Genomic DNA, 11,237 nt, shown 5'->3' on the forward strand with positions numbered 1-11,237 from the left:
ATAAAATATCAACAGCCAGTTTCGCCCGTGAGTTAAATTAGGTTTTTAAGCTGGAACACTGTCATGAATTCATACATTTTATTAGACATAAGACACTGGTTAAGACTCAAAAACTGTTGGTCAGTATTCTTGTGATGGCTTTAAATTAACATCTTGGTGAATGATCCATAGACACATACATTCAAAAAACAAAGTTCTCAGGCAGGCAGCATTTGTGTACAGTATACCTTTGCGGAAGGTATTAAGCATGGAGTTAACAGTATAAAATAATTGCAAAGCAAAAAGAAAAGGCCGATATTTAATGTTACTGTGATAAAAGGCACACAATTGTTGATATCATAAATTACCTTCATTTGACATTCCCTCTGTATAGTACACAGAATCTAAAATCAGTTTTGAGCAATGATACAGTTAAATGTCAATAACCGCTTGTAAGGAGGAATAACTCCAGATCTTGACTGTGGTATTCACACGTAACAAGCTCACAAAGTAAAATGCCTCCGGGCTATGTGGCAACGTTACGTGCAATGTGGTAAATGATCACATTATAGTCGACACATCAGTTACACCCATAAACATGCTCCTTCAAACTGTGCAGGAATTAGCCAAAGTTGTTTCATGCCCTACTTTTCATGATTAGAAAGCACAAGGAAGAACTTCCTTTGGTTCAGCTCCACAGTGAATTCAACATATAGCCAGACCTCCACCTTTTGCCAGCTTTCATTACATATGCAATGTCAAATCATGATATTCTGAGGTGCAGTCTTTGAAAACACAACTGAAACGTTAAACATTTCTAAATAATTAAAAACCACAAAATTCTCCATGATGCAAGAAATGTGATAGAAAAACCTCCATCAGTGCCACGTGCTGGAGCCTGAGGACAGATCAGCACTAACCAATGGAAATCATATGCTTACAGTAATAACTTGGTGACAAATAATGAGTTCAGCTATTTCACCACAAGGCTACTTGAGGTGATTGGCACAAATTTAGCTTTAGGAGGTATACAGCATCCTCATTCATGAACATTATCATAGTTTGAGCCAAGCTTGATAATGCATTTGCAACACAGACTAACATCCTCCTGATCTGACTCCTGGTTTGACCTTCTTGCTGATCCCAAAGTGCAAAGCAAAATGAAAAAGAGGTGATTAAATGTCAGCTGATAGATCTTTGCACCCTGGGATAGAGAATGATGTCAAACCTAGAGGCTTTCACTCTGTGGTTCAGTGGTGTCTCCCTCTAGTGGTGATTAGACAGCGAGTGAATTCCTTCTTCACCCATCACAGTGCAGCACAGGAGAATAAACTGTGTAGAAATAGCTCTTTAGTCATTCAAATTAACTGCTAAATATGGCTGTGAAGGGTGGATTTGTTTTTTGGGGGAGGCAGTTTCACCAGAAGTGAAAACACACACAGAAAAAAAAAATCATTTAAAAAGAAGAAAAAGCCACGTAAAGCAGCAAATCAAAGGCTAACAATGTGTGTAGTTAGATAAGGCTCAGAGAGACAGCTGCTTCATGCCATTATATTAGTTCATTTGTAACAAGAGAGACAGATGCCCACCCAGTGAGAATCACTAATGTCTTCATCCAGGTTTGCTTGTTTCAGTAATGTCCACCCTGCCACAAGATCACTTGGCGGGCTCAGGAAAAAAATCAGTTCTCAGTGCACAGTGAAGGACACAGCAAAACAAAGTACAGGTCCGCATCAAACTATGTGTGTGACCACGCTGAAGTAACGTTGAAGTTTGAGAGTGAGGAGGAACAATGTCTCCTCCTCTCCCGTTGCTGAAACGTGGCGAATGCGTGGTCACGGTTAGTCTCACATCTCCGGAGTCTTCTCGGTAAGTGTAGCACATCCCTTCAGCTTGGACGCATCACAAGGGTACCGCCACTCCCATTGGTTCACTCGAAGAAAACAGTAGCGACACCTTTCAGCCACCTGTGGCACAGTTGGACGTCTCTCCCGCTTTAAATGTGGTGGTGGGAGCGATGAGAAGGCCTCAGATCGGTGATCCGTTGGCGTAAATGGGACATGAATTCAAACATGGTGGCAGCCAGACTCTGGTGGATGAGGTAGCGGGGCAGTCGGCCCTGATGAGACACAAAAAGTGAGTGTTAGTTGTGTACGTCTTTTCATGTTAACAGGGGGAAAGGAGAAAAGAGAGGCAGCTCTGCTCTTGGTCTTTCTCTTGGTCTCCTCTGCTCCCAGCAGATGGATCTATATCAAGGACAGCAGCTGCTCTCAGTCTGCTGCTCTCGCTCACATGTCAGTCTAGTCAGTCTCATGTGGTGCATCATGATGGGTCGGGCTGGGTACGGGTTGTTGATCAGCAAATATTTGAACAGGTTGGGCGGAGCAGGTTGGCTCTCATAATGGATTGGGTGGGTGCAGGTATTAAAAGAAATGACCCATGTATTAATATTCCTCAGTGTAGCTTGCTGGCTAATTTCGTTTTTAAAGCTTCAGAGGTTGAGAGTTTGATCTCTGGCTCCTTTTGCTTTGCTGCTAGTTGTCTCAACTAGATGAGAAAGTTGGACGTTGCCGTCAGAGCAACAGTGGAAAGCAGCAGTGACATACAACAACTGTCCTAATCAATTCTGCCCTTCAAGGTAAATAACTGGACTGACCGCGGTGGGTTTCTTCTTACCTTCAAGTCCGTGTTGAGGACCCAGATGAAGGTGCAGACGGACGGATTACTGCTGGATTTGAGGACCACAAATCCTCCCGGACCGTTCTCCCCCCTGACGCCGGCAATAAAAGGCAGAAGAGAAGCGACAGAGGAGTTAAAGAAATGAAACTAACAGTAACTGCACTTTTATCAAATCAATATGATGCTTTAATTTACTGGATCAGTGACAGGGAGCCCGGCTAGAGGCATGGTCTGACCTGACGTAGCGACCGCACGGAGGTTTGGCTTCATGGTCGGTTGCCATGCCAGCAGACAGATAGCAGTCTCGCTTGCGTTCAACCCGCCGAACATTAACAAAGTCCCTAAAGGAAGACAAATCAATCAGTCAGTCCATTTACTTTATTTTAGACCCGCAGTCCAAAATAATTATGAGATAAAAAAAAGGGAAGAACAGCTGAAAGATAAGAAAGAGAAGAGACGGCGGCTGTGTGCTGTGCTGATGTACCTCGCAGACACAACTCCGCCTGCTGCTCCGGAGGAGACATCATATGATATCATAGTGTTGTCGTCAACTCTCTGAAGGATCTGAGGAGACGGAAGAAACCACCATTAGACTTAAACACAAAACAACTACACAAAGACAAAAGTACGAGACAGAGAGAGTGAGAGATAAGGGTAATTTGTCACCTGGCAGGCAGAAACAGTTTTGTTCCACTGGACCATCTTCTCTGGCTGCAGGATAACCTCCTGATACACAAGCTCAGCTGGACACTGCATGAAGGCCTGAACAAAGATAAAGGTACACATCAGAAATATGTCAACAGCTGTGAGTTGACTCTACAAGAAATATGGTATTTTTCATAATACTCCTGTAGAGCGTTAATGATAAAGAAAATAGTGTAGAAAAGGGTGAGCAAGAAAAATATATGCATGTATAAATGCATTTCATCCTTTCTGGCGAAACTGAAATGACACAATCTCGTCTTTTTTGTGTTGTTCACATGATCTGAGGTTCAGCTCACCACTATGGAATTTAAAAAATCCCAGTATTAGCTGGTGGTTGTGATTTCAAAACCAGCACTTCAGTCATTCTCCTGTTGGAAAAACCCACTGTGTTACATTTCCCCTGCATCTTAATAAGACCGGTCGGACTGCAAACTTGGGAGATGATCTCAGGCTGCTCTCAATTGAATTAACCCAATAACACATTTAAAAGATAATGTCAAAAGGAAACTCAAATCAATTACAATCACCGAAATAAGCCTGTAGGTCAACCTTATCAGTAACTTATCGACACGTTCAAACACAGTTGATGTCGGAAAGTGAAATAAACGTGACATTGTGTCAATAACAAGACTTCCTCTCCGGGAAACTATACACACACACACACACACACACACACACACACACACACACACACACACACAAGGAACTTCTCTGCATCGTGACTCCTATTTCTGTAAAGCCTGTGGAACAGCAGCGGGAAGTCTATTTCATATCTGATTAAATTTAACACTCCATTAGTCTCCATTACTTCATCACTACACCCTGTAGACGTTGTTAAAATATATACACGGTGCAGAGTGTATTTAATTCAGTTTTGGCAAGGTGACTTAAATGATTGTGAAGGGTGCACTGATATACAGCCTGGTCTACTCTCTACAGCTACGATACTGTAGAACAACATCGGCACCGAACATCAAATAACTACAAGCCTGAAAAAAACACATTAGATTTAATGTTGGTACATCTACAAATGCGGAAGTGTCTGAACATGATGAATAAGGTCAGTAATGTGGTTAATCTGGATCATTCCTGCTGCAGTTTCATTATGAACACACAAAGGACAGTGGTACCTTGAGAATGAAAGTCTTTCCGTGGTAGGGAATCTCCAGAGTGTAGACAGAGTCGCCCATGTCCTGACATGAGAGAAAATATGCTTAACTTAAGATGAAGAAAAAAAAAAAGATTTGACATACAAATTAAACTAAAACCGTCCCTGCAGTGAACAATGTGGTGCGGCAGGAGTTTATCAGTGGATCTGGTTCCAAGTGGTGAAAATATTTGCATTCACTCTAAAGTTTACGTCTAACGCTCTGAATCCTCTCTCTGCTGTTCCTTTTAGCAAAGAACTGTGTACAAAACACTGAATAAACAACACAGTAAACACTGTATGCGATACATCTGGCACCAAGTTACAGTTTCAATAATCTGAACGCTTATTTTTTTACTTTCATCTTTCTCCTGCAGCAAGCTACATACAGCTTACATTTAGAGTTTAGAGTTTCATTATTTGTCAACAGTGAAATATCTATTAACTAAAGACTTATTAACTATAAACACACTATTTATTAATGATAGTGTTAACCAAGATTTATATTCAATACACAACATAGGCAGACCAGTGCTGGATTTTGGAGGCCGATACTGATCTTGATATTGGGAATATTGATAAAGACATCAGCCGACAGTAATGTTATCAACATAAACATGTATAAACGACAAAATAAACAATCTCAATATGGATCACACAGATTTTTTAAACACATAATTAGCAGGACTAGAGTGTAAAAACAAACTAATAAGTGCTTTTACCTCAAATCTATTCATGTTACAAATATACACTGAAACCGATATATGTATATGCAATATGCTACTATCGCAAAAGCAGCTTCACTCCTCGTGCATGTAAAAGGTCTGCAAAGTGAAAAAGCCCCAAGTTCACACCAAAGGGCACTACTCTCTCCTACACTGCTCCTGCACTGCCTGACACACCTGGTCTGCAGTTGAGCCTTAATCCCCTGCATCACAACTAAAGGAGAAGATGAGACACTTCTCTATTCCATGAAGCTAAATCAAACGCTCACGTTGTTTTTCTCAAACTTCCAGTTGTCCTCCTGGGCTAGGATCTGCTCCACCACAGACATGGCCTCGCGACCCTGTCTGACATACTCCTTCTCCTGGAACAAAGAGGGGGAGGAGGAGATAATCATCAGTCATGATCATGTGATGGAGCAGAGCAGAGCAGGGTGTACATGTTCCTCAGACTGATGCAGCTACCTGTGCAGTGACAGCTCTGCGTCCAAGACCCTCCTCATCCAGATCCTCCTCAGAGCCTGCAGACACAAGTTTAGAGACAAAATCAATGTGTGTTTCAAATAATAACTGTAGAAAGACACACACACACACCGACAGACTGTACTGGAGGCTGATGAACAAGAACACATCCGTGGACACAAGCAAGACATCACCTGCGATGGATTCAGGCGGAGAGTAGAACTGTCCGTCTGAAACAGCGCGGGGGTAGATCATGGGGGCTCGTTCGCAGGCTGCGTTCACGGCCGCCAGGTAGGCTGAGGTCAAAAGCAGAAAAACAGTTCTAAGGAAAACGTAGATTTTTATCGAGCCGTGCTCAAACTCGTCAGGAATGTTTTCCTACCTCTTTCATCATCGGCCTCCTGAGTGAGCACCTTGAAGTCGAGGAACCAGGTCTCCAACCAGGCCACCACAAAGGAAGTGATGGGTAGCACGTAGCCAAAGGCATTCTGGGACAGCAGCTGTGAAGGGCCAGAAACTACGTCACCCTGATGCTAAAATTAGAGGCTGACTGATACTTGAGTTTTAAAGCCACTGTGATACAAACTCTAAACGCAGACAGAGCATGTGTTTGATCGTCTGTGCATCATAAAACGATACAATTATAAAAACTCTGAACAGCTCGCGGTCTGGTCGGACACTCATTATGTGACATGAATGCAGAAGCAAAAAAGCTCTGATATGCTTCCACCAACCCAAACATACAGAAGTGTGAAAGTATATAGGCGACGGTGGTTTGGGGGGGGAGGGTAGACTCACATTGGATACGATGACCTTAACGACGAGGAAGACGCTGGTCACTAGGGTGGTGACCTGTGGAGGGAGAGAGGAGCTTTTAGATGTGTGTTACAATTCACGTCCAGATGTGTTAATAAAGAGATTGTTTCATTGCTTCATCTGTTTGTGTGCGTTTGACTGACTTGAGTTCACACACTCACCGCAATAACCCACCAGTGCTTCAAACGGAAGGCAGCATAACCCACTTGAAGACACAGGAAACGAAACACAGCGAGCAGCTGAGGCGAGGAGGAGGAAGAGAAAAGGAAAACGACCCGTCATGTGTCGCGGAAATGTTGACTTAGGCTTTTTCTACTCTTGTGTCAATACAATTTCCCTGCTTGTGTCAATAAACTTTCTCTTCTTTTGTCAATAAACTTTCTCTTCTCGTGTCTATAAACGCAGACATGTGACCTACTATGACGGCTCATTCAGATGCTATGAATCAAGTTACACAGCAATATCTGCCTGAAAGTCTCCTGACCGCATGACCCATATCAAGTTTCACCAGCAGGGAATCTCCTACATTCTTATGACAGAAGCATTTGCTAAACGCCACTGTCACGGACAATTAGTCACAGCAACACCGCCGCGCAGAGAACTGCAGCAACACAGTTTATTTGTTAAGTTATTTATGATTACATAGATTTCCTAATGAGTTCTTGGGACAGAGGTGCGTGGTTGAATGTCAAAGAATACCATTTTTTAAATACAGGGGAGTTTTATTGACATGGAAGGACACTACGCAAAAACTGCAATGTAATAATTGAGAAACATGCTATGCTTCATTCAAAAAATCATTAACAAATGTTTTCATGATCATAAATGAACTGAACACATTCCTGGTTTCACTGTGGTTCTGCACGGGGGTTCTTCCCAGCAATGTTGCAACATGTGGTGCAACTATTTCCTGCAGCAGTTTTGAATTCAGGACAGGGTCAATGTCATCCTAACTAAGGAAATTCTGTGGTTGAGAACGTCTGTAATTGCTGAATTCTTATCCTAAATTAGGATTTTTTTCTTAACGTCAGTTATAAAACATCTTTCTGTAATCCTGAACTGAGATACGACAGGATTTCAGACAAGTCTCTGTAATGAGGCCTCTGCTCTCTTTGAAACACTTGTAGAATGAGTTAGAAGTGCAGGTTTAACGTGAGTATCTGCTTTTTAATGAGCAGTCATACAGAGGCTTTCATCAGGATCACACACTACAACGACATTATTCTACTGGGAAATGTAAACAGACTGGGACTGAGCCACTTACAAAGATGTCTAAGAAGGAAGACCTGTAGTTATAGTGGATGACCTCTTTTTCTAAGCTGTCCTTGATGGAGCTGGAGATCTGCAGGGGAACATCACAGTCACACAGAGTCTCACCACTGCGTTAAAAGACACTGAACAGATGCAAAAGAAAATCATCAAGTGTCTGTTTAATGCTCACATTCAGCTCAATGATCCACAGGAGGGAGATGAAGAGCAGGTCGAACGTCACAAAGAGACAGAAGGTGCGCCGGACATCAGAGATGGCCTTGCGCTCTTTGGGCGGTACAAACAGGTACGGGGACGGGATGGACAGGGTCGTCGAGTAGGAAGCGTTCAAGGAGGCGATGGCAGGGAGGCTGCCATCGAGCTCGCCGTACTCTCCGCCCGGCATTCCTGCAGTGAGACAGGAAACTCCCCCTGCAACAAAGTCAATGAGACCGTTATATTTAGTGCCACCGTCCTTCTGGGGATAATATGCACAGAAAGGGCGTTTAACATTCACCAAATATGGATGTAAAAAGTATGAAACCAGTTTTTACTCAAGTCAATGATTTCCATTGTAATTTGCTACAGCAGAAATAGATGAGAGGAAACAGAAAACAGTCAGCTGGAAACATTCTGTATCTATTAGATATTAGAAGCATGATATCAAGTTATTATTTAAACATGTCGCTCAGCTCTTCTCCAGCACACATGTTTTTGACTCTCTTACCCTCATAATGTTCAAATTATTCGTAAAACAAACTGCTCAACGTCACAGTTTCCTAGAACATCTTACAAAAGCTTCTTCCATCTGACAAACCCACAAAACCCCAAATCTGCTAATTTACAAAATGTCCTCACTTTTAAAGAAGCTGGAACCAGAAAATATTTGACACTGTTGCTTGAAAGATTACTCAGTTCTGATTTTGACGACCCTCAATCTTCTCCAACACATCTGGCGATCCACAGGTGTGTGAAAGTTTTGCTCCGAGATGCTTGAAAAATGAACAATTATAAACCATCAAAAATATTTGGCAGTTAGTTTTAGTCTGACTGACAAATTGTCAAATCAACTATGTTTTTGTTGATTGTAGATGTTGTAGTAAAGAGGAATGACACAACACTGGTGTGCACCTTACAGAGTGTGTGTGTGTGTGTGTCTGTGTGTGTGTGTGTGTGTGTGTGTGTCTGCACAGATAATACGGCAGTTTAAACAGCAGAGGATACATATCTTTCGCTTCTGTTGGTGTTTTGCATGTCGTCCTCACCACAGTCCACTCCATCAGGGTCAAGAGCCAAAAACATCCATTTGTTTTACTTCTGATGATATTCTATTGTCAAATTTGTTTTCCATGTTCGTTGCCTCGTCATTTATAGACACGGTTAAGATAAACAGTTTACGACCGTTAAGTATAAAAAGGTATCATTGTTATCTTATTTCCATTCTACGTAAAGTTCAATGTTACATCCAAGCTGATGTTTCTCCTTTTGGGCATGTTGCCATTAAACATCCAACTCTGACACTGATGTATGTTTGCAGCTGGCACAGGATTCAGTGAGCATACTTTAGTAGTAGATCATTTATTAAACGTTGCTTCACTATGAGGTCAGATTTCTGGCAGATTATTGTTTATAACAAGTAGAAGATTGTGTTTCTCACTAACAGGTTTGAACCATCGGATCATTGTTTGACACAGTGACTCACGATCTCTGAATGAGTTTCACTTGAGTCTTGAACTAGTTTTCGTGAACAATAAACTGAAAGTAAACAACTAATCATGGGTCAACAACTGCATTAATCAGAAGCTTTATATCATGTCTTTAGGTAAGTCTTTTAAATTCTGATTAAATGTAGTTTCCCTGACTTCAGACCTCATGACTCCTCCACCCCTCACTTCTGCTCAAACACAAACAACTGACGGCACTTCAGGACCTGTGAGGGAAGCTAGCATGCTAACAACCCGCTGTCAGCCGCTGTTCAAAAACAAACAAACAAGCCAGACATTAAACAATCGCATGGATCGGTGGTACTTTCTTGTAGTCAACTCTTGTAAACAAGCAGGGCTCAAACGAACATTAGCTAACTTACTAAACACTGATGTTAGCTACTCCGGTTAGCTTACACAGGCTAACTCACCTCAAGCAAGTTATTCTTATTTTGCTAACTGTAACACCGTGAGGAAAAATGGCACACACACCAGGCCTTCAAGTAAACAGCTGCAGGAAGTGACAGCAAAATATAGACACGTCAACCTCGCGTTTAATTTTAATAAAAACACCCATTTATAGCATTAAACTCACTTGATTTACCGCTTCATCATCGCCTACCAAATCTTCCGGGCTGACCTTTCGAAGAGTAAAGATTGCCGCAAGATGTGTCGCTCACTCGGCCTAACACGCCGAAAATCACGTGACCGCCAGCATGGTGCGTTTGTTGAAAGTCTTATTTTGAAAGTATTTACCGGATGTGGTACTTGGCTATTATGTGTAACTTGATGTGCGTGGACTTTATTCACTGGTGTTTGGTGCTCTCCAGTGGCCACAGTCCGCAACTACACTCCTGTCTGTATAATGTGAGCGGACAAACTGAAGGAGACCTAACAGATAGATAGATAGATAGATAGATAGATAGATAGATAGATAGATAGATAGATAGATAGATAGATAGACAGATAGATAGATTCAGCAGCATCTCAGACCAAAAGATCGAAAGTCTTATCTTACCATAGCAAAAAACTATGCACATGCAACGTCATGCAAACAGTTGTTTCCACCATATAATTTGAAACAAATTGCATCACATTTACTGTATATCTTATCTTATAATACATAATTGTATTAATTTATGTACTATTTTATTTATTAGTTATTTGTATTAGATTTTCTTTTAAATGATTTATTGTTTTTTTTTTTTTTATCTGTCTCATTTCTCAGCATTTAGAAGCTATTATAGTAACAATGCAAAACTAGAACAACCTTCTTTTAATATACTGTATGCACCTCTATGGCCATATGAGTGAAGCAAATCTTGATTCAACTTGCCCAACTTTCACGTTTGTGTAAGCTGCACTGCCCTCGGACACAGCGCACAACCATGTTCATTGTGGCTTTTATTTTGTAAGTATAACCGGAAGTAGTACTATGCTATCGTCTCTAGCTTGATTTGCCTACACTGTAGTTCCCCAATGTGTCCGCTAGAGGGCAGAAAAACTCAAGCCCGGACGACTTGATGGAGGCAGCAACATTAGGAAGCTGGTAAAGTCATAGTTGACGGCACTGGCTTGTTTTCAGGCTAAATGTGGGTCATTTAGGGGGCTGCTAGTTTGATACTACAGTTATCTATCAGAGCTAGGAGAGAATCTCAGTCGCGTTTGTGCTAGTTTGGTCAATTTAATGTGTTGCAGTTCTTCAATCTGACCGCAAGAGGACAGTAAACACTTAGTTTCTCTTATTAGTATTGCAAGCGGATTGCTAGCTTCAAA

At 41.7% G+C, this 11,237-nt stretch overlaps 1 protein-coding gene across 3 annotated transcripts; it reads right to left on the reverse strand.

Moving 5' to 3' along the window:
- Positions 1-64: 64 nt before the first annotated feature.
- stard3 (StAR related lipid transfer domain containing 3) lies at positions 65-10,175 on the reverse strand. Of its 3 annotated transcripts, none has more exons than XM_030408574.1 (15): positions 10,057-10,175; positions 7,952-8,190; positions 7,775-7,852; positions 6,672-6,749; positions 6,493-6,546; positions 6,077-6,194; positions 5,889-5,990; positions 5,698-5,753; positions 5,505-5,597; positions 4,494-4,556; positions 3,325-3,420; positions 3,143-3,222; positions 2,895-2,999; positions 2,656-2,749; positions 65-2,098 (listed from the first exon to the last, which is right to left on the reverse strand). In XM_030408574.1, exons 2-15 carry the CDS (start codon positions 8,162-8,164, stop codon positions 1,976-1,978), a joined length of 1,353 nt encoding a protein of 450 aa, XP_030264434.1. In that variant the 5' UTR covers positions 8,165-8,190; positions 10,057-10,175; the 3' UTR covers positions 65-1,975. The 3 variants fall into 3 exon arrangements, with proteins under 3 accessions (XP_030264434.1, XP_030264436.1, XP_030264435.1); XM_030408576.1 differs by lacking the exon at positions 10,057-10,175 and adding an exon at positions 9,893-10,018; XM_030408575.1 differs by lacking the exon at positions 10,057-10,175 and adding an exon at positions 8,617-8,916.
- Positions 10,176-11,237: the final 1,062 nt, after the last annotated feature.

This window comes from Sparus aurata, chromosome 23 (assembly GCF_900880675.1).
Source record: "Sparus aurata chromosome 23, fSpaAur1.1, whole genome shotgun sequence".
Taxonomy (NCBI): Eukaryota; Metazoa; Chordata; class Actinopteri; order Spariformes; family Sparidae; genus Sparus; species Sparus aurata.

What these genes read in the sequence shown, in the direction of transcription:
- stard3 (XM_030408574.1), bottom strand. Translation starts at nt 8,164, where the DNA reads ATGCCGGGCGGAGAGTACGGCGAGCTCGATGGCAGCCTCCCTGCCATC. An exon ending in TTAAGGTCATCGTATCCAAT is followed by an intron (nt 6,195 to 6,492) that starts GTGAGTCTACCC and finishes GGCCCTTCACAG; the next exon opens with CTGCTGTCCCAGAATGCCTT. An exon ending in GGCGGAGTTGTGTCTGCGAG is followed by an intron (nt 3,000 to 3,142) that starts GTACATCAGCAC and finishes GTCTTCCTTTAG; the next exon opens with GGACTTTGTTAATGTTCGGC.